The 27,905-nt window shown below is 35.8% G+C and overlaps 2 protein-coding genes and 1 long non-coding RNA gene across 6 annotated transcripts in view; 1 reads left to right on the top strand and 2 right to left on the bottom strand.

Moving 5' to 3' along the window:
• The first annotated feature begins 240 nt into the window (after positions 1-240).
• LOC147872867 (uncharacterized) lies at positions 241-2,030 on the top strand. The gene is made up of 2 exons (XR_015536673.1): positions 241-1,055; positions 1,752-2,030. It is a non-coding gene; the product is annotated as an uncharacterized LOC147872867 (long non-coding RNA).
• Positions 1,121-12,101, bottom strand: LOC110831262 (uncharacterized). 4 transcript variants are annotated; one of them, XM_022067083.2, is made up of 6 exons: positions 11,961-12,101; positions 8,683-8,810; positions 4,436-4,661; positions 3,592-3,882; positions 2,536-2,894; positions 1,121-2,338 (listed from the first exon to the last, which is right to left on the bottom strand). In XM_022067083.2, exons 3-6 carry the CDS (start codon positions 4,658-4,660, stop codon positions 2,215-2,217), a joined length of 999 nt encoding a protein of 332 aa, XP_021922775.1. In that variant the 5' UTR covers position 4,661; positions 8,683-8,810; positions 11,961-12,101; the 3' UTR covers positions 1,121-2,214. The 4 variants fall into 4 exon arrangements, with proteins under 4 accessions (XP_021922775.1, XP_087210504.1, XP_087210505.1 ...); XM_087354378.1 differs by lacking the exon at positions 8,683-8,810 and having other exon boundaries at positions 11,961-12,050; XM_087354379.1 differs by lacking the exons at positions 8,683-8,810; positions 11,961-12,101 and adding an exon at positions 4,901-5,448 and having other exon boundaries at positions 2,536-2,708.
• The window catches only part of LOC110831259 (serine/threonine-protein kinase PLK1), a 46,343-nt gene continuing 29,096 nt past the window's right edge, over positions 10,659-27,905 (bottom strand). The window contains exons 3-11 of the mRNA XM_022067057.2: positions 25,827-25,943; positions 25,370-25,581; positions 24,153-24,248; positions 22,208-22,483; positions 21,948-22,074; positions 21,163-21,388; positions 20,229-20,397; positions 19,192-19,450; positions 10,659-18,116 (exon numbers count right to left, since the gene is read on the bottom strand). Coding sequence (XP_021922749.1) covers positions 17,907-18,116; positions 19,192-19,450; positions 20,229-20,397; positions 21,163-21,388; positions 21,948-22,074; positions 22,208-22,483; positions 24,153-24,248; positions 25,370-25,581; positions 25,827-25,943 — 1,692 coding nt within the window. The 3' untranslated portion in view covers positions 10,659-17,906. The remainder of the gene's footprint in view (positions 18,117-19,191; positions 19,451-20,228; positions 20,398-21,162; positions 21,389-21,947; positions 22,075-22,207; positions 22,484-24,152; positions 24,249-25,369; positions 25,582-25,826; positions 25,944-27,905) is intronic.

Raw genomic sequence — 27,905 nt, 5'->3', positions numbered from 1 at the left:
ATTAATAGAATGTAGTTTTACACAACAAATATTCCTACAATCCACGATATTGAAAGAACAGAGTTGCCCACATTAATTCTGAATATCATAAATACTAACTTCAAGCAGAATAACTCTTTGATGCTGTGTTAATTTGAAATTTATTCTCGGTTAAAAAGGATTTCTAAATTGTTCAGAACTAGGTACTCCTTGGAAAACAAAGGAACAAGGTCAGTTTCGAATATATATCTGAAGGTGTGTTATTTACTATTATATTATTTATAATAATTAATTTTACACTAAGTGAATTTCATTAGGTCTCAAATATAAATTTTGTTGGAGGATTTGTTTCTTATAATTGCTGCAGCTTGTTCATCCGCTTTGAATTTTTCCTGCTCTGTGTTGAGCTGCATTTGCACGGTTTTTTCTAATCTGCAAAGTGTGGGTGTGAGAAGCACACAAGCTCAGCTTTTAACAAATGAGTGACAGCGGCTGTATAAAAGCAAAAGGTTTCTTTACTCTGAACCCCTCTCTTCATTAATGAAACCTATCCTCTGAAACCTCGGTAAATTTCTACTAGACCACACAGCCGTCTTCCTACTCGCCGCCGTCATAACCTCAAATCCTGCCATATATTATTACATTTAACCATTCCTCCATCATTTGTGAAGAAACCAGTCGAACAAACGAAGCAAGGTTCGCATGTCTCCGGTTATATAAGTCGAATGCTCTGGTCATATTGGGTATGACTTGCCCCACGACATGTTTTGGGCAGAACTGGGAGTTGTTGGATGAAGTGCATACTGTTGTTGTGGGCTGTGCATATAAACGAATGAACTTCAAACATTTTTGCCACTGCAGAATAATTGCCCTAACCTAATTTCGCATAACCAAGGGAGAGAAAAAGTAATGCAATGATCACATTGAATACCAACGGTTCTGGGTTGAACCCAAAAGAAATGACATAACGTTCTTTCAAAACGTTATACACCCAGAAGACAATACAGAACAATAACCCACAAGTCCAGAATCTAAACCAACATTAACATGAAAACAAAAATCATAGACCATTACAGGTATGAAAAATAAAGGCCTTGGCCTTTTAAGAAAAGAAGGTTATGTGTTACAATAATATATATAATTATATCACTCATTATATTTCTAATCTTTATTTCTCCATTACCATCATAACATGACCAGAACTCCATGGTCTGAAAAAGGATATTGCCCATATACAAATTTCTTGTTTATAAATAAGATTTAATAGTATACCAAAATATATTCCACAAGTTAACACTTTTCAAAACAAAAGAAAAACAAATACATTATGAAATACATACCATATAGGTAGAGTTCTCCAGCTGTTAAAAAGTAACATTTATGTATGTCAGAAAAGTGATACATGAATTAGAAATGCAATAGATTCCCACTGACAACCCAGAATTGTTCATTAAAACTTGCCCATTATGCAAGGAATATGGTAACATTCACTTCATTATATTAAAATATACATTTATGGAACATTAAATGCAGCCAACTGTACCTGATATAGTGTTCATTACCAGCTAAATATACAGTACAGAACATTCCTTTGTATTTACTTACATTCTGTATACTGCTTTAGTTTATTTAAATGTTATTAATACTCGATAAAATCTTCTCGGTCAATCAGCTGAGAAGATTTTATTGATTGTACTTGCCGCGAAAGTCTCAAATCCCATATTATTAATACTACTGAAAATTGAACACTGATCTCACTAACTGTATTGCAGCGATCACGGCCACAGTCTGTTCTACTGAATATTGTTGTTGAGTGGTTACTTGAATATTCAGGAGAACCCAAATTCAAATCTTGGCCCAGAGACCGACTATCCTGAATGGGTGTTTTTGTGATTTTTCTTAATATCACCAGTAAAATCTCTGAAGAGAAAGTGATGTGACCAATTCCTTTCCAATTCATTAATTATTCTATTGTCTGTCACTGTATAAAGCAACTGTAAGTATCATTAATGAAACCAAAAATAGATAAAAATAAAAGAATCTATTTTGAATCTATGCACCTTATAAACCTTGTGTAATGCCAGAGAAGACGCTGTTAGATACTGTATGAGAATTCTTGTATTAATATATATCCACCTGAACTTAAATCCCAGCCTGTCTTTTCCATCAGTCAAACATTGAAATAAATAAATAAATAAATATGTCTGTAGTTATATAAGGCAACTTCTGCCACCTTTACAATTCTCTCGCCCCCTTCCGTTTACATGGTATGAAATTGCATTTTTCTTTCTTTGCTGCTGCCTTTCGAATACGCTGAAGTTGCTTGCTCAGGGAAGGAGGTAACAAAATCTCGAGCACTCTGAAATAAGAAAATTGTCAAAAAGGACAGATAGAGAGATTCTGGCAAATAGGTTAAAAAAAACAGTGTTTCAGAAGAACATAATGTCTCGAAGATGCAGGCAGTATGTTCACAGGAAACTCAAATCTGTTATGAAAATAAAAATGATAGGAAATTCGGTATAAAATAATGACAGTACAAAAAACATTCATTTTTACCTCATTGGTTTCTTGTCCAATCTCATCTTTCGAACGGCACGCCCAACTTCGCATGCGATTCTCTCGGTACAGTCTTTACCATTGATGCCATCTAGAATGAGTTTGGTGAGGGTTGTAAGTTCATCGGGGGCATGTTTAAGAGCCGAGATTCCTCTGGATCGAAGATTTCCAAACTTTGGGAAGAACAAAACGGAGAAGGCAAACATGAGCGCCATTCCAACAAATCCAGCAACTGCCATGAACAGAGGCTCTACACTCTTATTTGTTCCTGAATCAAAAATCATCATTGCGGTAGGAATCATTGTAGCCATTTGGGATGCTGGTTTGCTTGATGGAGCAGGTGTATTTGTTTGTTTTACCTGTCAATAGAAAAAAATGTAAACAAAAGTATATTTTTTGTGGTGACTAATATGTTATGGTTTGAGGTTATGAAATTGAAGTCTCACCTGACACTGTATTTTCATACAGGCAGGACATCTACTGAGACATCTGTCTCACTGACAAACAATTTTATCATTCACTTCTAAAGGGTTTGACGACAGTACATTACACTTAAGATTATTCATTGTCAGGAATTTTTCCATCGTCTATTCTTTAAAACCCACGACATTTCGGAGGCTGGTTCTGAAACGTCGTGGGTTTTAAACAATAACCGTCGGAAAAAGTCATGACAATGAATAATTTTAAATTTATCATTGCCACCATGACAGAACATAATGTTGCATTAAAAAAAACTATTCCAGAAATGTTTTATGAGAAATGAGAGACCATCAACAACTCCACATTTGACCCTTATGGGAATCATTAAAGTTTCCAAGTGCTCCAGAAACTATAACAACAAAATATAAAAGTAAAATTAATTTTAAACTGAATCCTTATTTAGTTTGAAAGATCATTAATCAGTAATCAATTATGATGCTGATGATACAGTATTTAGCATTTCTTTCTCAGCTACTGAATGATCAATTTTAATTTAAATAAATCAGTACCTAATCAACTGTGTAAACTTAAGTATGTGACTATTTTTTCTCTATTAATTTGACTAAGAACAAATACCTCATTGGTCTTGGTTGATTCAGTGTCAAAACTCTTGATAGGGTAGAAATAATAGTAATATCCTTGATCTTCCTGTGCATGATCCTTGTTCACATTCAGACTACCAAATAAATTCTCAAGCGCCTGCATTCCTTGAACGGAGCCAGATGTCATGCTAGCCAAATCTAAGATGGCGCCCTTGTTCACTGCTGCTTGGTAGAAAGCTGTCAGCTCTTCTTTTGATAGAGGTTGTGGTGGTGGTAATTTTTCTTTGGGATGTTCTGCAGGACTCTGTTCTAGCTCTGTTTCTATCTGAAATAAAAATTCTTTTGAATCAGTTTGAGGTCCTCACAGTAGCTAGTTTGAAAATGGCTATCTTCTGGTTGTAGTTCCATGTAGTCTAGTAGATGTTTACTGATGTTTCAGAAGTACTTGCTCCCTCCATCATCATTGCCTTGATGATGGAGGCAGCAAGTACCTCTGAAACATCAATAAACTTCTACCAGATTACATGGTACTACTACCAGAAGATAGCCATCTTATTTTGAGTAGGATCATGGAGAAACTTATAACCTTAATTTATTTCAATCCCTAAGTTTCAGAAATTACACAATTTGGCATACTATTTAACTTAATAAATATATATATATATTATTTCTGATCCATTCACTGCTTGCCTATGAGCCGAAGAAAGTAATGTCATGTACTATGCAAAGGTGAAAAAGGGCATAATATATTTTGCAATTTCATTGCATTGATAGTTCGTGAAAATTTATCATTTATATTACTTCAGAGAGTGCTCAGTATATAAATTATCTCAATGAATAATTAAGTGATTAAAGCCATTCAAAAGCTTTAAACCTACAACTGGAAGAGGAGTTGGTCCCATGATTTTCCCTGCTGTGTCGTGACGCTCCGGAGTACTATATGCTGTGTCATCCTCAATGTTATTCCACAGGGCCGATGGCTCCAACCGTTCACTTTGTAGCTTACTCATAACAGACTTGAGGTACTCTGCCCCAATTTCTTCACACTTGCTTGTTGGAATTAAAACTGTGTTCAATATTACTAGTACAAGCACGCCCCACATGCTGGAAACAAAATATTGCTTTCATGGTACATTTCAGGAATATATAATAATAATAATTATTATAATTACAACAATGGACAACTTTTTTGTTGGTGGTTACCTGACAATGTAGGAATTAATTATTTTAATGTAAGCAGAAAACTATCTCGTAGAATAATTCAAATTTCTATAATGTCATATTGCAAATTATAGAAGAGAGAGTTTTGAGGTTATCAGGAAATATTTGAGCTGCAAAAATACCTCAGCAAATAATATTTATTCATGGTAGATGGTGGTATAAACGAAAGAGGGGGCTAAACCCCAGGTAGTCAGCATTCTGTAGAATGGGCTGGGTGGTATGCCCAGGGTGTGCCAAGCCTGGTTGGGAGTAAGAACACCTTTCCCATCTTGTTAGGTTATGTCATTAAAACAGGCGGAGTTGAATTATGTGACGATTTGTCTGTAGTAGGCCGTTCTGCACGGGTCTCCCCAAAAGTAATTAAATGTAACATTTTACTTTGTTACTTTCCTTCTCATTTTTGCTGTGTTCCTTTTCGTATTTTAACAGTTCTTTGTAGATGTGTCGAACAACCACCGCCCTCTCCATGCTTTGGTGTTTACATAGCGTCTGCCCAATTATGAAGTAATTTCCATCCCTTATATATTATTATTGTGGCGACACACGAATTATGATGCAATCGGCGTACGGACACGAAGGTCGCTTCCCGAACAGGTTTTGTATGAGCTGTACTGTTACACAGTTAACTGGATCACCGGATCATGCTTCTTTATCCCGTAGTTTTTTTTTATATAAAATACATATTTAAGTTTAATGACGTCTGTGGATGTAACGTCTCAGTCTAAACCACGGATCTAAACTTCAGAACTACGTACGATTTCTCGTGCAATTCTTGGTTTTACGTTTTTGTTTTGTTTTGAAAATAAAATCCCATCACCCACTTTTAAAAATTGAGAGGAGGAAACCACTAAATAAAACTTCAGTGGATGTAGTTTGTTTCTGGGCTGAGATTCGAAACCCAAGAGCAGTGAATCTATATTAGAATTCCTGTTCACTGCACAACAAGTTTCTTAATAAGATATTGTTTGTGTTTTATTAAGCTCGACGCAGTGCATATTTATGGGGGAAATTGAAGTATAACTTCACATTCTTAACATCGACACGTGATGGAGGTGATTGGTTAGTTTAACGCCCAGGTCATTTCAACCTCGAGGGGAAAAAACTGCCGTTCCCACTAGACAGGAAGTTGGGCGAGCATCATGGCCGGTCTGGACGTTGTGACGTAGAAAGTAATCCTACCATGTCAAGAATCAAACTACAGTCCTTCAGTCAGCAACCTAGTCACGCTCTAGGGTATCTTTGGCCTATAGCAGGAGTTCTAAAAATGTATTTCTCTGACTGGAAATCTACAGTTCCATTATACAGTGTTCACTGATAAAGTTTAACGCATTTATCGTCTTCTATCTCATAGTTAAGTAGCATCTAGCATCTGACTCTCCTTCGAGAAGTCCTGTTAAATACCAGACCGCGAACCAGCTGTTACTTACGTAAAATATTGACATAAACAAACACATCGGTCCACTAAGATTTTCATAACGAAGCAGATTTATGCTCAGTACGTTTATGAAACTTGACTTATACAAAGGAAACTTGCCTAGACACCGTAAGTGGCAACCAAGTGGTTAACATCTTGATTTATATCCAGTACGTTCCGGGTTCAAACCTCGACTTGGAGAACAGCTGTCCTCGCTTATATTTTCCGTGGTTTAACTCAGTCTCTCCAGGTAAATTCCGGGCTAGTACAGTAAATTAGGCTGTTCCATCATTAGACGCAACGTCTGATCTACTGACGGCGTCATTAAACTATAAATAAATAAATTATATACGCGTGTATGAGATATAATACTTAAGTGTGTTACTGATTGTCACTGTGATGTGTTGTTCAAGTAGATCATTATGTAACTAGACCAGAGACGTTAGCGACAAAAAAGATTAAAGTGTTTTGTTCCTTTCTAAGAACATCCGTAAGCTATTCACAATATAGCCTCTGAGAAACGACACAGTTTCTTCTATTCAGAACCTGATCAGAATTCTTCGTGGAGCTCTGTCGTGTTCCTGGAGATCAGCGACTTAGCCACTACTCTACTTCTTAAGCAGTTCCTTCTGTGTGAAGTCATCAGACACGAATTGAAAGCGTAGTCAAAATAAAATGGTTTTAACAAGTTTTGTTTTATCGCGGTAAACAACGACTGGACTTTGAATGATTTGTATAAAATTCCAGAGATGCCACAAAAGAAATTATAGGCTAAACTCTGACATCTTACTTGAAGATGGTAAAGTTGCGTCATATTGTGATATAATAAATATATATTATTTAAATCTTGTCCGTCTAATCACAATAATTCTTATTAAATATTAAAATATTACAATAATTAACATTGGAACATTTAAAATATTTAAAACATTTAAAATATCAAATCATGTTTCATGTTTCACATGAAACATGAAAAATGATGGTCTAATGTAAATCGAATATTTCGATAAAGAACATCATTTAATATTTTAAATATTTTAAATGTTAATTATTGTAATATTTAATAAGAATTATTGTGATTAGACGGACAAGATTTAATATATAATATATCTTACTTGAAATACATTATTTTATAATTAGTTCCCCTTTTAATCTTTATTAATTTAGCTGCAAAACAATTGTAATAATTACGAGGCGACAGATTCCTCTCTATTTTAATTCAGATTCATTAATAAGTGTATGAATATTTTATTGTAGATTAACGTTTCCTAAGACATGTTGGAGGGAACTCCACTCCACATACAAAACTGTTACAAAAAATGAAATACTTCATTTAAAGCTATTTAAACGCAATATCCTTATTTTTAAAAACTTCCCCGACAACAGATAAATTATCCCATAGAAATAATAACTGATGGCAATACGAAATATTTAAGGATTATCAAACGTCTTGCCAAGGAACTGTGAGGGAAAATCTAACAATTACGTCTTAAAAATTATTTTTCATTTCCAAAGGTACAGAATGTTGACCACATTCACGAAAGAAACAAATTATTCGATAAGTTTTAAACAATCGCAAATTAGAATAAAAACTATTTCGAGATTTATATCGATTTTGCGAGAGTAACGAATTCACTATAACCTGCATGCATCTTTTCCTGGGCATAAAAATTACTAGCAGTCCATGTAGCCAGTCGAGTGTGTTGGAAATAACAGTTAATTTTTCATGTTATTTGTTTGTTGTAATTTATCTTTAAATAATACACAAACACAAATTTAAAAAAATGCAAGGTAAAAATTCAACTCTTAAACGTATTTTTATTCTTTGAAATGACAGTGACGCCATCTTCACGCCCAGTTCATCACACTTATTTCCTGAGAATGAATTATCATCATCTAACTGCAGTTAAATATAATACTCAAGACCTAACAGAGGTTGGAAATCCTGAAAGATTCGCGTAATGAAAGAAATATGTTCATGGCCTAAAGTTTGAAGGAAAAACCACGCATCACAATGATAATAAATAATAAAAAAATATCAAACTTATAGTCGAAAAGGCAGGACCTACTCTGGAGGTTATATTATCATCGGTAAGAATATTAATTACCAATTATGACATTCGAAGGACACGTAACTGTAAATATTTCACACACAGATTAGCCCATATTCTTTGAGACTTTCTCGATTTTAAAAAGTCTTCACGAAATACTTAAATAATTACAGATTCTAATCTAATTATCCTTATTCAACTACCAACTGTCTCATCTGGTATCCCTAATAAGAGAAAATCTATAAACCAAAATAAAATCACCATAAAGCAGTTTATTTTACCATATAAACAAGATCACGTGCTCCTCCTATTGTACGAAGTAAGAGTTACCCACTTCAGAAACATTTATCACTTCAACAAGAGTGAGTCCCGTTAAACTACAGAATATTCTTTTTATTTCAATACTCTCGAAACAGAATTTGACGGCGTTTTGACTTACCTTGAGCTACACAACACGGCCTCGCACTCCGAGTCTTCAAATGATACTGTTTGTTCAGTGGTTCAACAGTAACCCTTCCCCCCAACTACTAGCATGACCTGGGGCGGACCAGGATGACTTCACCTTATCTGGAACGTAATCAAATAAGAGCATCCTCAAAATACAATTTATTTAGATTCGACTATCAATCACAGGCCCAAGCCAAGGATGTATAAAACATTCCACAGCATTAAAACAATACTTGTTTCTAATACAAGTTAGCCACGGTGGTCTAGCGGTTAGAACGCTGGCCTTGTAATCCTGGGGGTCTCGGGTTCGATTCCCGGCGGTGCCCGAATTTATAACTTGTGTTGGGCAAGGCCGTGGTCTAGGCAACACGGAGTTTTCCTCCGTGGCATCCCAACAATTACTCCATTCACACACAGAAGAAGGCAATGGCAAACCACTTCTGGATCATCTGCCAAGAACGTATATGAACAGGTCCCAGTCCGAGAAAAGGATGGAAGGATCCTGTTCATATGGACCTGTCGTCAGACAGAACACTAAATAAATAAATATAAATAATACAAGTTACAATGTTATAACAGCAATTTAAAATCAACTACATTATTACGCAAAACCAATTCCATAAGAAGTCATACCCACTATTGGTTGCACGTAATAACAGCTGAGAATTTTTGTTTGAGGTAAATTCTTCAGATACTCTTTTAGTGGTGGTTTAAACTTCTTTATACAGTGATTCAGACTTTTTATGATTGGGGGGGGGGGGGAATTATTTAATAGTTTAATTCAAGTATGCTCCTTCTATGACATTTACGAACTTAGTGCTTGGCATATAGAGATTATGTCTGTCTTTTATACTCACATTTTGTAAATTTGTTTCAAATTTCTTAATGTTATCCAAATGACGAGAGCAAAAATTCGCTGGCTACTGGAAGAATATGAAATTTCTTAAACAATTCCCTATATGAAGCTCTTTAGTGCCTTAGTTATCCAGGTTTTTCGTATTCTCATATTGGTCACTACAGTTGAACTGATAACACTCAAAATGGTTATTGGGGTCAAGTGAGAGAGAGAAAGAGAGAGAGAGAGACTCATTTACGAAGGGATTTGACCTTCCTTCGTCATTTCTCGATGAACAGAATAAGTGGCGGGGACATGAAGTTCCACTCGACTTAATTTTTACGTATTATGACATCTGGAGCGTAGCTCATGTATTTCCTGGTTTTTATCACCTGTAAATGTGATCAGTCACATCGCTTGTTAAAGTTATTAACCCTTTCAAGAATAAGTTCCTACATCAAAGAAATCAAAACTTCTCCATTATAAAAATCTGTGAAAAAACCCGCCATTTATGAAAATCATACCAACCTCTAAAAAACATACTAACGACAAAATGGAGTCTTAGATTATTAAATAAGGTGGTTTGCATTGTTACCAATGGGCTCTAAAAGATACTTTTTTAAAGTCATAGTCTGCTTGCAGGAACTATGAATATTTAAATCACAATTTCCGGTCTCAGGGCCGAGGTTCGATTCCGGAATGACTCTAACATGAATGTGTGGTAATTACATCTTCATATATGCTCGGTGCGTCACAGCTCAATTTAATTTTGTGCTGTTTTAATCACGTAAGATCGGTCTCATTTTGAGGAAAGTATTTCTTTGTCACAGAGAATTATTTTATAGGAACTGAAAACAAACATCAAGACGTAATTTTGAACATTGATCACAATATTCTTCTTCCGGAAGGGCTGATCGCAGACTGGACGACCGAGGTCAAAGTTGGGAAGTTACACAAGATAGTTCAGAAGGCAAATGAAAACTATAATATCGAACCTGTCTGGCTATAACAGCGGTATGTTGCAGAAGCATACATCGTAACATTAAACATCACTCGACATTTAATTATTTTTAGAACTGATACGAAATTTCCATCTACCTCCTGAACTGTAATGAATTAATCATAAGAAGACGTAACATGTAATCGAATTTATTATCGATGCATGACAAGAAACATGAACTGCATCATTAGTAAGTAGTACAAAAACTAATAATTATGATTAAACGTGAAAGACAAATGTAAATGTAATCATTATAAAATTCTACACAATTAACAAAAAGTGAACACAAATAGGGGATAATGAAGAACTCGTGTACAATGTTATCTTTGTTCTTGTACTTAATAGTCCCTGGTAAAATGCATATTATTCACTATTCAAGATGGGAGGCTTCGTCGTATGGAACACGCAGGCTTCCATTTTCAATTTGGCATTAAGGCGACATATGCATGCAAAATTCAACTGGAAAGGAATAATTATAATGAAATGCATCATTAAAAGGCGTTCAACTTAAAAGTTAATTCTATTGAAGGCACAGGAAACTTTCGTCTCTATACTAGCAATGATGAGTTTTCTTCTCTAGATTATTTCTGCCTTCCGTCTGACAGTGAATTCAATTTCCACTTCAACATTGCTCAACAAAGTAGAAATGCCGATCAAATTCAATAAATTATTAAACATCCAGATGATGATTTCAGGAACAAACCATTTATCGATCTCTTTATCGACGTGCTACGAATGTTTATCGATTCTGTCGATACCTCGAATACACGTTGTCTGCATGATCCTTACACACTGAAATACTCAAAATTCAGTATTCGTCATTTATAATGAAAGTCATCACCTGTTGTCGTATAGAAAATATAACAGAACTAATAATAATAATAACCAATAATTTAAAATAAATAAAATAAAGCATAATGAAGCAGCCAAATTCAATGATTCGATCGAATGAAACGTAATGAAATACGTGAAAATTCTCCATCTTTCAGCAGGAACCAAGAGTGACCTTACATTTTATAAAACTCACGAGAAAGTTTTTTGGTGTTAAAGTTCCTCCACAAAAACACTATTCAGAATCTTTTCGATAAAGAAAGAACAACTGAAATGTTAACAGGAGACTAAAATAACAAAGAATATTAAGAAAAGTGAAACTGGGACTCAGTTTGAACATTTGCCTCGTAAGCTTTCTAAGAACATTGGACAAGAAAGGGGGCTGTTTGTAGACAGATTTAATTTCTGTAACTAGTATCTTCAATCAGTTCGTGAAGCTTTTTCTTCAGACAACACTTGATTTTATTCGAATGGGTACATCGACAATCTCCGTATCTTAAACATAAAGTTCCGAAAATATAAAAGCGACATTTTGAGTTATTGTTTTTACTGACAAGATCCTGAATAGCGTTCTTATGGGGAACACAAAACTCACGAAACTTACTTCTGAATTTTCTCAGACACTTCCTAGAAGACTTGAACACAAGATTCATACAAGAACACTTGATGCCGAAGTTAAACAACATCCGTGTCCAACACAAAATAAATCTCGCACAACACTGATTCACACGTAAATATCTAAGGGGAGTATAACACAATGTCTTTGCTACCGACTCGCAGCGACTCCTAGCAATGAATCCAGTGATCGTGCGCAAAAGAAAGACCGTACTGTATTACTGCGCGTATTACTACTGCGCAACGTTATGTAGTCACTAAATAACACGGCATGGATACTGAGTAAGTGGCATACAGATCACATAATGAAGCCACAAAAACTCACCAAGACTGAAGAGTGACTCAGACGTTGTAAATGAACGTAACTACGAAATATTATACGTCATAAATTATCAGCCAGTAAATGTACACAATTGCTGTTCCCAAGAAGGACTGCGATATGAAACTGCAGAACCACCTAACAACGATGACAATGCTACCACCCCCAACAACACAAATTACCAAACAATTTGAAATGGAGGAAAGTTTGCCCCTTTGTGAGGTGCGGGGGCGTGTCGGCTGGCCACTTCAATGTTACCCTTTTCCAGAATTATAAAATCTGGAAATAGAATTTAATATTCTTTAAATAATGTCAACAATGCAAATAAAACTTTTGATATGTAGTATTCTGGGTAATAATGCCACCTACAATAGGAAGAAACATCAGAATTGTGTCACTTCAGCCCGTTTTCGGGGCCATTACCTCCCCATGAAAAAACTTACTTTGCCCATTTTATTCCAATTATACATTAAATTACAACCCAGAAGACGACACACACTCTACAGACAGCTGCGGAAAAATTAACATCACAAAACAAAATAAACTCAGCTTATAAAGTGTAAATGTTAACAGACGTCCAATGCCGAGAATTCTTCTTTCATTTTTCCATGCTAGCCACCACCACACCAAAAGAATTCTGGAACATAACCTCAATACTTACAACAAAAGCTTACTAACCAATCCACATCACTTCACTAAGTCTCGTAAAAACAAAAACAAAAAACAAAAAAAAACATACAATTCTCATACATGAAAACTGTTCTTCACTCTTTGCTACTGATTAACAGAATGTTCAATATACATTTCAAGGCTGCATTATTTTAGTTTTTATTTTGGTAATTTAGATTATTTCAAGCTAACAGCGATTATTGGATATCACGAAATAGGCTGAATAGAAATATCGACATCTTTATAACCGGTGCAGCAAAATTAAACAACCAGTTACCGATGAGCCGAAGTACGTAATATTCATATACAATTCTGAAATATTTTCAGATGCACTTCCTGGTAAAACTTCGAAAATTAATTACATAATAATCTGCATACAAACAGCTGTTACAAATAATGCATTTAGAAACAGACTGGTTAATTCAAAGAATACCACAAATATGGCTAATAAAAGAAAAGATACTGCATTTCCTCAAATTTATGACTCCCTAAATTTAGTAATGGGTTTTCTGAAAAAAAGATACTGTATTGATTCTTTGATGCCAATAAAAGTAAAATGCACCCTAATTTCGGTCAAATTAAAAATTGAAAATACTGTCTTAAAATTGAGGAAATGTGGCATATAAAAATAAAGTGATAAAGATATTTTTAGTGGAGAACTTAGTTGAATTTCCTGTCTCTAACCACACTACAGAAAGTCTATATTATATTTATCAGGCCAGACATTTTCAGTTTTATTTTAATTTTCACCCGCTGTCACCTGCCACGACCAAAGATTTTATAAATAGTTATTTCTGTACGATTATATGACAGAAAATTACATGACACAACTCAAGATTGTAATAAAACAAGTAACATACTGACACAGTATTAGAAGTAAAGATGGCTGGCTTCTGCGTTGTTGCGCCATGTAGTCTGGTAGAAGTTTACCGACGTTTCAGATGTCCATGCTTCCTCCATCCTCCCTGATGATGGAGGCGACAAGGACATCTGAAACAATGGTAAACTTCTACCAGACTACACGGCACAACAACGCAGAACACGACCATATTTTAATTGTAGTAAGTTAAAGAAAGTTAGTAAATTTCACCAATTACAATTTACATGTATTCAGTGATAAGTTGAATGCAATTTACTTCAATGATTAATATATGAAGAGTGAACACAATCACATAATTTTTAAAAATTCTGTCATGATCTGTGTTCAAAATAAACCGTACACAATAAAGATTTTCGACTGGAACAGAAATACGCTTACAATATTTTTAGGCAAATGTTCAAAGAATACATCAAACTCAAAAAAAAAAAAGATCAACTCTACACGGGAAAGCCGTAACAAATACACCCTACTAGTCCCCAATGATATGCATTACATAAAGCATCGCTGTTCCGATATCACACGACGCTACGAGGTAATATGAAGTAAAATACACGTATTTGCCATTTGAAGTAATCGCAACTGCGACGTAATTTTTCTCTGATTCTTCCTTTAAAGTATGAACTTCTAAATGCCATCTATGCACCAGGCATGTGATTTGACTTTGGCTCTGCAAGATTTAAGAGACGAGGGACAGAAAGGAAGAAAGAATGACTAATTTGTTATTCAGTATCCTTCGAATTGTACTTGTTAAGATGTGCAAATAAGTCTGGAAAACTTTTAACAAAGATATTTCTAGGGAAGGAATATAATAAAACATGGATTTATTAACAACATTTTAATTAATTACTGCAACACGTGATGTGAGGAAAACTGAAATTACAGCTCGCCTACCTTCATTTTGTGAAATAATAAGGATAGAACTTACAGCGCCCCTCCGACCAAGAAATCAGAAAATTACTGAGAGCTGACACTCCAGCGTGGCAGATAACCAGTTGAAACCAGCAGTAAATTTTAATTAATTTGAAACGCCACTTGGCTGAAACATTCCTTTCCTAAAACAGCAAACTTTGGAAAAACAGACCTCGCCGGTCCCGTAAATGTACGACAGAATTACCTCATTGCCAACTACACATTTTATCCAAGTTGAGTGCAGCCTTTTTTGTGTAACTCCTGTAATTATAACAAAATCTACTTCATAAAATAATTAAGAACACGTGAAGAATTTTTCAGCTTACCACAAATCCCAATAATTGTAAGAAACATAATTCAATCACTCATAATAATTACACGCAACAGGTCAGTATAACGCTTTGTAGTCTTATGTAATTATTTTAGAGAGTACCTGGAGAGCACCGTGCAAGAAATATGCATCAGAAGTTAAATTACTATGAAGCATAATGTAATAGCAGTAGTTCCCAGTCATGCCACACAACAAATTTAATTACCAGACTCCTTCGCCCTTCTACGCATTTTCTCGGACAACATATCAAACCAAATGATGACCGACACTTCCCCTAGCAATCGTTAAATTTTCAGAAGTAGAATCACCACACAATATAAATTCAAAAAGTCATTTTACTTTATATTACGGACACCGATTTATTTCGCTAATTTCGAAGCAATTACCAAAAATTTCATAATTCATTAATCAATTCTTTTACAGTATAAGATTTAGTTCCAGCTGTGAAGTCTGCAGACAATGTAGTGTCGGACACGAACTAGAAGTGCGCGATGTAATTTGTAACAGTGTAGCGTATGGTCATTATATTACAATGCTGATATATAATGATGGTTTCTAATACCCCCCCCAAGCATGACCTACTACGACGTTCTCAAGCCTCCGTTGACCCCAGGCAAGTATAGAATCCATTTCCGAGGCTGGCCACTCAAACAGCGGATCCTATTACCGACAAAGATCAGGTCATTATAAACTTCATGGTCAACAAGGGAAACCCAGAGTTTAGCATGGGGTCTGACCCACGGTGGACGCCCGGCATACTCGAATTTCTTACGGAATTGTTATTAAATCATGCTTCTTATTACTTCGACTTCTCAGAGCAATATTTGAAAACAAAATTTATAATTTTGTCGATATAAATTCCTAGTCCTTTCCAGCATAACGCATGAATATAATGCATCTCAAATTAATTATAATTTAAATTCTACTATTCACATATTCATTTTTCACTGTGTACCTGACGTTTCAGTCTTGGTATTATATTTTTATGTTGAAAATTAAACAATTTTTTACAGTTATACCCACTACACAAAACTACAAAACTCGTACATTATAAATTCATGCACGCCAACATTTAAGTAAGAACTGCACCCCGATAAACCTTTTCATTTTATCCATTTTATTTTCAGTATTTTCCTCAACTGTTCCTGCGTGCAGTTGCTTGAGCAATTCTCTTGACCAAATGTGTGAGGTGTCATTTAATATTTCATTCGTACGACACGAATGAATTTCAAAATTCCCTTATATATTAACGTGCACAAACTAAATTTCTAATACACATGTACACAAGTTTCTTAATACATAATAGTTTTGAAACTTTCACAAGAAATGTATCATAAAAATTACCACGGCTTTTGAATGTGGAAATGCAGATGGATCTCCAAAATTAACGTAATAAATAAAGCCGATATTATCTAAATATATGTCAAATTCCATTTTATGGCGTCTCTGACGCACGAAACCAGAAACTTGGCACTTCAAACTTCAATACATAACTAAAAAAAAAGTATTACCATAAAGAATATATTCCCAATATTTGTTGTAAAAAATGATACAAATATTTTTTGAAACCAAGTACCATCTCACATTCCTACAAAATTTACAGTAAAAATTGAATAGTTGTCTGAAAGAAGGTTGTAATTTATAGTCACTAAAATGCACGGTATCGATTACCGCACTTTCTACAAATTAGAGAGTATTTCAGGTGAAAATAATTTTGGTGGCTTGTAGCGTACTGAAATCAACGCATCTGAACCCGACAGTAAGTGCCGATACACATTACTCTTTTGTCATTAGGTTCGTATAAATTTTACCTTATAAATTACTCAACGCACGTTAGTACATTTCTTGAAGTACCATCTGCTTACAAGAGGCATTTACACAGAATATACTAAATTTGACATAATTAACAGAATTAACGCCCGCTTAAACCAGAAAAAAAATTCTTTAGTGTCAATCTGAGACAAAGAAGCCTTGTATCACAGACAGGGGTCAGATTTACGTTTGTTATCGGTACTAAATCTGTAAGTTGTTGAGACGGGAGAAAAAATCAGCATTACCAAACTTCGCTACTAATACATGAAAGCACCAATTAAATTGTTAACTTGGTAGTCTCATAACATAATGAGATAATTCACTGAAATATACCAAAAAAAAAAAAATCAATTCTTTAAGAGCAACAAAAGCCAACGGAATATATATACAGAGTTAATTAATGAACTGAAAATGAAAGCCCTAACGAGTCAACAACCCAGCTACCATTATCACTATAAACATGCGCCATCACTTCTCTGGCAGTATAACACCCTTGAAAGGCAGTGTATTTATTCTGACTATCGAACGCATTTTTCATAATACTAAGAGGCTTTCCGCAGTCTACGCACCGAAAAACATACGACCGCTGGGAGAAATAATTACAAGACCAACGTAACTGAAGTTTCAGTCTTAAGCAACGAGTCCCTGTGACGGTTCTGAAACCCATTACGTTTTGTTTTACAACTTACAATTAACAACATACATAATATAGACTTCGACAAGTCTTCTAGGCACTGATTACAACTGCTCTCACTAGTTTCGACTTCCTTTCTAACTAAATGTCTTAACATTCAATGGAAGTGGTCGTGTATCACAGTATAACTATCTGTTAATTCATACATCCGCGGCATTATCATTTATATCTTCAGGTTTGACTTAAACATGTTCCTAACTATATATATATATGTGATATATTACGACATATATTCCCTGTTGTAAGGCTAATATATGCCCCCAGTAGTCACAATCAAATTTATATCAAAATTAATCACAGAATACTTTATGACGAAGTACGTCAAACTTCTTCTCCGTCCAACTCGGCGAATTCGCGCGCGACGGCGGTGGCGAACCACAGGCGATCGTAAATGTTTGTCTCGCAGCTGAACTGCGAGATGTGGGCCAGCCAATAAGAGCAGCTGAGACGTTCGCCGTTTATGTACGTCACCATGTAGCCGTGTTTCTCCGCAGAGATGATCACCTTTGTGTGATCCTTGAAGAAGTTTATCTGAAAGTCAATCATACAAACATCCGCCAATCAAACATCAACCAACTAGCCAGTCTAACTCAGCCTTCTTAGTAAAGGGCTTACCCTGAGCAATCAATAAATGCTTACCTGTTCAAAAAATTCCCCATTGAGCCCCATATTTATAACCATCACAACAAAATCAACACCAATGGGCCATATCATTGTCAAACTAATTCAATTCATATTCTTAAAACATTAACTGAACGACTCGTTCAATACTGTCGCCAGTTCCATGGAAAGTTTCTACATGTTTCATGGCCAAAATTTTATGTATATTACTCTACAAACACATGAAAGCACTGCAAATTTTAACATATTTTTATTAGCTTTGCACATCTGATTACAAGATTGTTTAGACTTCACGACCTGCGAACTAATTCTACCTGTGCAATAAAAATCAAGGGCCTAAATTTTTCCAAGTCCAAAAACGGAAAGCGACGTAGGCACGCGGCTGGCATTCTATTCGTTTCAAAATCAAGACACTGGGAAATTACTTCATCTTCATTACCTTCTTGTACGAGTCCAGAATATACAGAGTAGCCAAAAATGTACCTAATTAAACTCAATTTTCCCCACGAGTGATTATAATATGATCATCTGTTTTAGTTCGCTTTTGTGGATACCAAAAATGGCAGCCTGCAACACCGAGAAGCAGATATTTGTTAACAAAGAGTATATTTTATCATCTGAAAGCCCAGAAAATGTCAGAAGAGCATTCCAATTAAAATTTGGCATCAAACGTACACAATTTCAAACTTCATAAGAAATCTCGAAAGAAAGGATACAAAGTATGATGTCAAACTACGGGACGAGACCTCAAAAGATTGTCGAAGTGAACACGTAATAATATAAATTCCTTGAGATGCTGATTTGAATGGCATTTGATTCAGATTCTTATGCGTCACTGTTCAAATAAAATAAAATATTAAATGGTAAGTACATTTTTGGCAGCCCGGTAAATGCACAGCATTCAAACCTCCCTATTTACCCTAAAAAAAAAAAAATCCAACCACCGAATGAACCGCTGGCTAGTGCCGTCCAACGATCAACATACCTGCAAGGTTCCATTGCACAGTTCCATGATGATGGCAGTGTTAGTACGAACCCAGCGCTTCATATGAGGTACAGTTGATTTATGTCTATTGGCTGCAGCTACTTGAGACTGATGTTTTATGTCGCCCCCCTCCGTTAAATGTTCGTCCATGTATTCAGTGAAGTACTGCAGTAACGCTAGCCGCTCGTGAAGTGGCGCAGGTACGGAGTTGTGCGGATGGGCAGTCACCTTCCCGTGCATATCGTGAAATTCCACCCGACTGTGAACGTACGTTTACTCTTACAGATTACATTAAAACTTCAGTCAGGTTTGACAACTTCCTTGACATAAATTTCAGTATTTTATGATGTTCATTGCTAAGAAGTACGGAATACCAGCAAACGTATTTAATTCAAAGGTAACAAGACGTCGGATTTTTCTTCTCACACTTTACTTTGCGAGTCATGCTGTAACTCACGACTGTGTTAAGATGGGTACGAGAACTCGGAGTAGTTGTGCTGAATATAAAATAATTTCGTTTCGACAACAACAAATTGGCATTCAAGGTATAACAAGATATATACCTAAGCCTTTCAACAAATACCAAAGAATTTCAGTCTTTATGGGATATATCGTATATCATCCACATAACGATATCACATTTATCTCCAAAGCTTCGGTCCTTAAGATTTTCATACGCAGAGATTTTACTGTACAATCCCTATTGTCTGAGCTTCGATTATTTGACAATATGTCGTATCGGACGTGCCGTGCAAATACCCATCACAATTCTTTTTTAAATAGACTTTCATTTACAAATTTATATTTTATTAAATATCATTTCTGATCATGGGAATATTTCTTATTTGACGCCATATTATATTTTATTCGTAGGTTAACAATATTTTAAACTTAATTGATATATACCCTCAGCCTTCCATTAGTAAATCTCATTTCTCTCTTCTTTAGAATCTTAAAATATCATCTTCCACGGTTTACTTGGGCTGAAATGTTACTCCAAGACTTAAATTAATTTGTTTTTAACTTTTAGTACTCACTTGCGGTCGGGTGTAAAGCTCATACGAGTAGTATCATTAAACAGGACGCCGACCGACTTGTCGGACAGCTGGAATCCAAACCCATACTTATTTGAATAATCTATCCACTTGGATACAAACAGCGGTGATACCGAAGAAACCCGCGGGGGATTTCCAGATGGGTCGGACCCTGGAAACAGAAGATAACACCAAATTATGCAATGCTGCACAAGAAAAACATCAATCTTTCAGTTTAAAAATAATATTTATCGACGCAGGCCTCCATATTTTTCTTGGCAACTCATCCATTACAAATGAAAAATTGTTGATAAAGACTGGAAAATTACTGTATAGCACCGAGCCTTTCGAAACAGTTTATAAATGTTTAGACGATCGAGATGTTTCTCGTTTTGGAATCCAAAACTTCATTATCGTCATCACAAAAGCTAACCATCGATTCTTATCCATCACATACATGGTAATGGTAAAAATATGGTCCATGCAGCCACGGAGATAAATACAGAAGACATTTCTCAGTCGTAAGATGCCGTTACATATTTATTAGATTTCCTGATGTTTGTAGCTTAGATGCGTCATGTTTGTGTTGAACTAAGTATGTATTTATTATTCCAGTCTATACACAAACTTAATTTTAACAACAACATTTTAAATTAAGTTTGTGTATAGACTGGAATAATAAATACATACTTCCTGATGTTTGTCAGTAAAAATGGAATTTTTGACTTCGTTAAATTGATCCATCACTGTAGATACTTATATTTTTTACACTATTGTTTTTATTATACTGAATATCAAAATAATAAAATTAAATGTACCTACCTATATACTGAAATAAATTTCTTTAAATTTAATATTTCTTACAATTACATTTGAAAACAATCATATTGATACAACTTACACTGCGTCATAACAGGCTTAGAGATACGACACTCACCAGATGGTTTCGCAGGGGGCATCTTATTAAAGCAATCCGACAGAAACCGATACAACGTCACAGCATTATTTGGTCTCTTGCGACATAATGTCATTTTATCAGGACATAACACGCTGCTCAGCTTCTGTTTCAGAGAGCTTTGACGTGCGTCTCTGTCTTTGCGTATGGAAGCTATAATGCTCCCAGCACTTGGACTACTGCAGGCTGCCTTATCTTTTGGGGAGAACTGAAATCAAAAACGCCACCACGATCCTCTAATAAGGTTCATTATTAAGAATACTGTTGGGTCTATGGTTGAAACATGCATTTTCTATATTCGTTGATTACTTTAACAATTTAAGATTTGAGGATTTCTGTCTTCTGCGTTGTTGCGCTGCGTAGTCTGGCCGATGTTAACCAACGTTTCAGAGGTCATACTGCCTCCGTCATCAGGGCGATGAATATTCCAATTGGGAGTGTGGGGCTAGGTTTATAGGAGCCGGACCGTGCCTGCCCCGAGCCAATGGGAGCGGGCGTGTGTGTGGACCAATAGGAGCGCGTGGACGAGTGTGAGAGAGAAGGAGAGAGGAAAGAGAGAGAAGGGTCTGAAACGTTGGTTAACATCGACCAGACTACGCAGCGCAACAACCCAGAAGACAGAAATATTAATGTTAAAATACTTTCTATTAATTTAATTAACTTTAATTTAAAGATGGTATTAATCATAATTTCTATCGGTATGTCGTGTAAGCAGCCTAACTGGTTCAGACGGTTACGCGGATATTTATTTATTTCTTTGTACCTACCTTGGCTATGGTATTTGGACTTTTCTGCGTAGGAATTTTTAATGTAGATACAGAGTTTGTCAGAGATTTCAGATCTTGACTCAAAATTGGAGCTTGGCATATGATCTGAGACTGTGGCTGTGGCGGCCTACAAACAATTACAAAACATCGTCTAAATCCGATGAAATAATTGCTAGATCAGCCACCCAAGAAATACATTTTCATCGACCCCTACACAAATTTGTGCTATTAAACAGTAATACGACTCGAGACAAACTTACCTCGAAAGCAAGGCAACAGATGCAAATTTCGGCATTGTGTAGCAACACGACGGAGAGAGAGACTCGGGCATGTAACCACTAGTGAAAAACTCGTGTTTGCAAATTTCATCCAATTTAGGTCGATCCTCAGGTTTTGGCTGCAAAAGCTCGCAGATCAAAGATCTCGCGGGTTCTGACGCCAGAGGCGGGAGGGCGTACTTATTGCCTACGATACGGGCGTACGTTTCCTTCAGCGTCGCAGTCTCAAAAGGAGGTTGTCCAACCAACATCGCATACCTAGTAAAGAAACAGACAATTTTCGATATCCTAAAGGAAGACGAATTTATATTTTAAATAAATATCTATATTCTAAAGCCAATGTTTCCAGCAGACAACATATTTTTTTACAAATGTAAAATAAAATATCAACTTAACATTCTCCTACATTTAACATAAAGTTTTTTGTGGTTTTATGTTTCGTAGTGCGTGCGTGTGAAACTTTAAAATACGTAAAAAAAATTTCCACATTCAATTCGCACTACAAACCAGTTAGGTTTTGTATGTTAATGGTCTCGCGTCAAACTACAACTGTTCTGTTTATTAAACGTGACATTACGGGTTTCTAAACAAATTAACACTCAAAACATAAATACAAATTAACCTACAAGAGTACATTCAGCTGACCAACTTCGGCAAGAGACTTCGTATGTTACTTTCAAATTATCGTAACAATGTAAACAGCAGTAATCCTCCTGAAAATTTCTGAAACATAAAACCTTTTCTATGACCGCCACGCTGGCCTTATAATCCTGGGGTCTCGGGTTCAATTCCCGGCGGTGCCCGAATTTATAACTTGTGTTGGGCAAGGCCGTGGTCTAGGCAACACGGAGTTTTCCTCCGTGGCATCCCAACAATTACTCCATTCACACACAGAAGAAGGCAATGGCAAACCACTTCTGGATCATCTGCCAAGAACGTATATGAACAGGTCCCAGTCCGAGAAAAGGATGGAAGGATCCTGTTCATATGGACCTGTCGTCAGACAGAACACTAAACGCTGGCCTTGTAATCCTGGGGTCTCGGGTTCGATTCCCGGCGGTGCCCGAATTTATAACTTGTTTTGGGCAAGGCCGTGGTCTAGGCAACACGGAGTTTTCCTCTGGGGGCTTCGCCGGTTTCTCCGTGGCATCCCAACAATTACTCCATTCACACACAGAAGAAGGCAATGGCAAACCACTTCTGGATCATCTGCCAAGAACGTATATGAACAGGTCCCAGTCCGAGAAAAGGATGGAAGGATCCTGTTCGTAATGTCGCCAACCTCCTGTAAAGGGGACGGCGTATTCTGGACTGTCTTCCAAGTGATTCTGTGAAGCCGGGGTTCTCGACCTTTCCAGACGCGGAGCCTCATTCATCGATTACTGGCCGAAAGGCCGCGACGTTTTCTTTTTGAAACCCCGGGTAAAATACTGAAAACGCCAACTATTTCAAGCAGATCCACATATTTTTTCCTCATTAAATTAAAAATTCTTTATAAAAATTGGTTTAAGACATATTTACCACTGCTTTTGCTCAAGAAATCTTTCAGTATTAGGTTTTAATTTCTGTTGTGATTCATAAACATCCTTCCACGTGACCATCAGTAAGACTAGTTCTAGTGCACGATTTCATCGATAAGTCGAACAATTGCTCGGAGCAAAGGGAACTGCAACGTACTGACGACAGAAATAAAACATGTTTTTCGTCATACACGTGACAGGGTATTATTAAATATACGAAATTCCAAGATACTGCTGTACCCAAGTCTTCAGATGATATAATTTAATTATACCGACAGATTTATTATTTTTATTTTAAGATTAAGTTCGTGACCTTTTGAACACTTATCTTTAGACCACTGAGGAAGTGTTTAAATAATTTCAAGGAATTAACTGGAGTTCCAGTTAAACCCATACTCCATACTTACATAATGCAACCGATCGCCCATACATCGGCTTCGTAACTGTAGCTCAATTTATTCAACACTTCTGGTGCTATATAATTTGGAGTTCCACAGATTGTCCTAAAAAAGCATAATAAAACATTAAGAGTGGCATAAGAAACATCGTGGAAATGTTAGATTTTAAAACAAAGATCAAAAGTACTTTCATACAGAAAATAAATCAAAAGTTTTTATTTCTTCAGATACCAGTGTCGCCTCCAACAGATCGATCTCAAAATACGAAGCCACGAATTCGTAAAATAACCTGAAATTTTTATTCTCTTCGATATAAATCGAATTAAAATTCTCAAAGTCGATAATAAAATAAATGAGTTTAGAAAATGACTGTTCTAGGTTAAATCCGAAAAAAAAAATAACTCAAAAGTTTTTCTTTCTTCAGACACCAGTGTCGCCTCCAACAGATCGATCTCAAAATACGAAGCCACGAATTCGTAAAATAACCTGAAATTTTTATTCTCTTCGATATAAATCGAATTAAAATACTCAAAGTCGATAATAAAATAAATGAGTTTCGAAAATGACTGTTCTAGGTTAAATCAAAAAAAAAAAAAAAAAAAAAAAAAAAAAAAAAAAAAAAAAAAAAAAAAACTCAAAAGTTTTTATTTCTTCAGACACCAGTGTCGCCTCCAACAGATCGATCTCAAAATACGAAGCCACGAATTCGTAAAATAACCTGAAATTTTTATTCTCTTCGATATAAATCGAATTAAAATTCTCAAAGTCGATAATAAAATAAATGAGTTTAGAAAATGACTGTTCTAGGTTAAATCCAAAAAAAAAAATAACTCAAAAGTTTTTCTTTCTTCAGACACCAGTGCCGCCTCCAACAGATCGATCTCAAAATACGAAGCCACGAATTCGTAAAATAACCTGAAATTTTTATTCTCTTCGATATCAATCGAATTAAAATACTCAAAGTCGATAATAAAAAATGAGTTTAGAAAATGACTGTTCTAGGTTAAATAAAAAAAAAAAAACTCAATTTTTTTTCTTTCTTCAGACACCAGTGCCGCCTCCAACAGATCGATCTCAAAATACGAAGCCACGAATTCGTAAAATAACCTAAAATTTTTATTCTCTTCGATATAAATCGAATTAAAATACTCAAAGTCGATAATAAAAGAAATGAGTTTAGAAAATGACTGTTCTAGGTTAAATAAAAAAAAAAAAAAAACACTTACACTCGTTTGTCACCGTCCACCTGCGTCGCCAGACCAAAGTCACCAATTTTGACGACCATGTCCTCACCAAGGAACATGTTACCTGGTTTGAGATCACGATGTATCACGTGTTGACTGTGAATGTAGCTTACGCCTGCTACAAGCTGACACAGGTAATATCGAACTTCAGGCTCTGTTATGACATTTCTGTGCTTCAGAACATGTACTAATGACTGAAAGCAGACAAACTGAATTAATTTTTAAATTTACTTAAAAGTTATCACTCACAACTGACGAGACAGAAGCTGGTAAGAATATGTGCCCAATCAAACATAACCTATACACAACTAAATTATATTAGTAGGGATTGTTACTTCTGTTCCAATAATTTCCCCCCCTCCCCCAAAAATTCGATCTAAAATATGTTCTACCACCAATAGTTTCTTCTACAATGACAGAGAATTCAACATAAACTAACCTTTCTTGAGCAGTTTTCAAGAATTATATACGCATTTACAGTGTCTTCGAAGAAGTGATGAAGTCTCACAACATTCCTGTGCACAAGATTTTGGTGTATTAGTATCTCACGTGCAATCTGAAATTAAAACAAAACTATACTTAGTTCATTCACAATATATGATATTTATGCGTATAAAAATCCTCGGCACATAAAATGTTTCTACAATTAATTCTGAAGTAGCAGATTTAACTGACGCATTGATTAATGCTTTGGCTGATTATTGCATCATCCACGTTACAATATTACGTTCTGCAATATAATCTGTACACTACAAAACTTTTGAATGTAATTAGGTAACGAATACGTATAATTAGTCCTTAATATCTGATTACCTCTCTTTGCAGACAGAATGTGGATCATATGTTCTTAACATAACCTCTCTTCATTAAAAAACAAAAAAACAAACGAGAGCTAGAATATCAACACTAATTTAATCTCGATTTATTGCAAACTTGTTTGGGAAAATTACTATACAAAAATGTTCGTAGATTTCTACTATTATACTGTAAACATCTTCTATTTGCCCCATATTCCACATTTTTGAATCACATTTTTATTCTTATTTGAACAAACCTTACCAACATACGAAAAAGATCTTATGTTGGTAATATGATAGAGACAAGGACATTCTGAAATAAGGGATCACGGAGGGTAGCAATCACCCCTCCAGAAAAGCCTTATCCAGACATATATAATACCCCTGACAAAGCCCCCCAGATGTGGAAGATATACCACGGCTGCATGTAGCAAGGAATCTCTGCTACAGAACTTATGTTATTTAATACCGTCATGACATCATACACAACAATGCGTCACTGAACAGTTTCTTGTCCCGTCCCAGGTAACGAGGCAACGTTTGCTATTTTGAGAACTTGGGGGGGGGGGGGTGTAGAAGGGACATACTACGCTACCGACTGGAAAATCGCCAATCCTAATAAAATCCAAACTGCTGTGGAATCCCATGAAATGTATGCCGACACAGAAGGGGCACAGAGCTCGCTGCCAGCGTCTTTAAAATCGACTGCGGTTTCAAAAATATAAAAAAGAAACAATAAAAACAGAAAAGAAAAGGGTATAAGAAACTCTAAGAGCGGTAATTACTTCTGGAATAACATACGTGCCTAACCAACAAAACTATGACCAGCTGTTTGAACAAAGCACAGTTCATGTTACTCCACTGGATACAAACTTGCAAACGCCTGAATTCTGAGCAGTTGGCCATACTTTACACTTCTGTGTATTCGTTACACGAAACGCGTAATAAAATGGACGTTTGATAGGTTAGGATATCTGTCCGCCCACATGTTTACACCTACGAATATACTTGTTAGGTTCGATTAAAGTCTGGCGTAAATCTCTAATCGAAAAGTATCGATATACTGAAAACATGGCTTCAAGCACAAAAGACCTTGAATGAAACAAAACACAGGTACGATGAACGACAATCTCTATACCTACGACAGCTCGTCTATTGCCCTACTGTGCATTCTTTACAACGCTATATATTAACAAAGTACTTCTTTACACAAGGGGTTCGTTGCCCGGGAGATAACGCGATATCGAACGAGAACCTCGATAGTGATGTGGCAACCACACATTGATACGAACAACCCTGGTCACTAAAGTACGACGTTCGATGTCTTTTTCGTGGAATATTTTTCTTCAACACACCTGCCCTCTTCCCTGGTCATAGGCTGAATGATGTTAGCTCGTCTATTGTTTACCTTTCTCCCAGAATTTAACAGGGGCTGCGGCCGGGGAAGAACTGCCAACTTCTGAACTTAAAACTAATGACATGCTCACATCGTATCGTACCAATACACAAACGATGCAGAAAATCCTATTTATAATTCAATCCAAAGGGACCTAGAAATGTTTCGTTTCTAACAGGATTTTGTTTCATACAAATTACGATACAAGGCCCCTGTATATATATATAGCCAATCACTCATTGTGAACTCTCCTACGTAATTTCAAACGGGATTCACAGTTAACACGCCGATACAAATGTATTATTTAGCATTATAATCGTGTCCG

The sequence above is a fragment of the Zootermopsis nevadensis genome, unplaced genomic scaffold (genome assembly GCF_977971745.1).
Source record: "Zootermopsis nevadensis isolate Lab colony 2312 unplaced genomic scaffold, Znev_1.0 Znev_ptg000023l, whole genome shotgun sequence".
Lineage (NCBI taxonomy): Eukaryota > Metazoa > Arthropoda > Insecta > Blattodea > Termopsidae > Zootermopsis > Zootermopsis nevadensis.
Note: the sequence above shows the minus strand (reverse complement) of the source record. Positions and strands in the feature narration are given on the sequence as shown.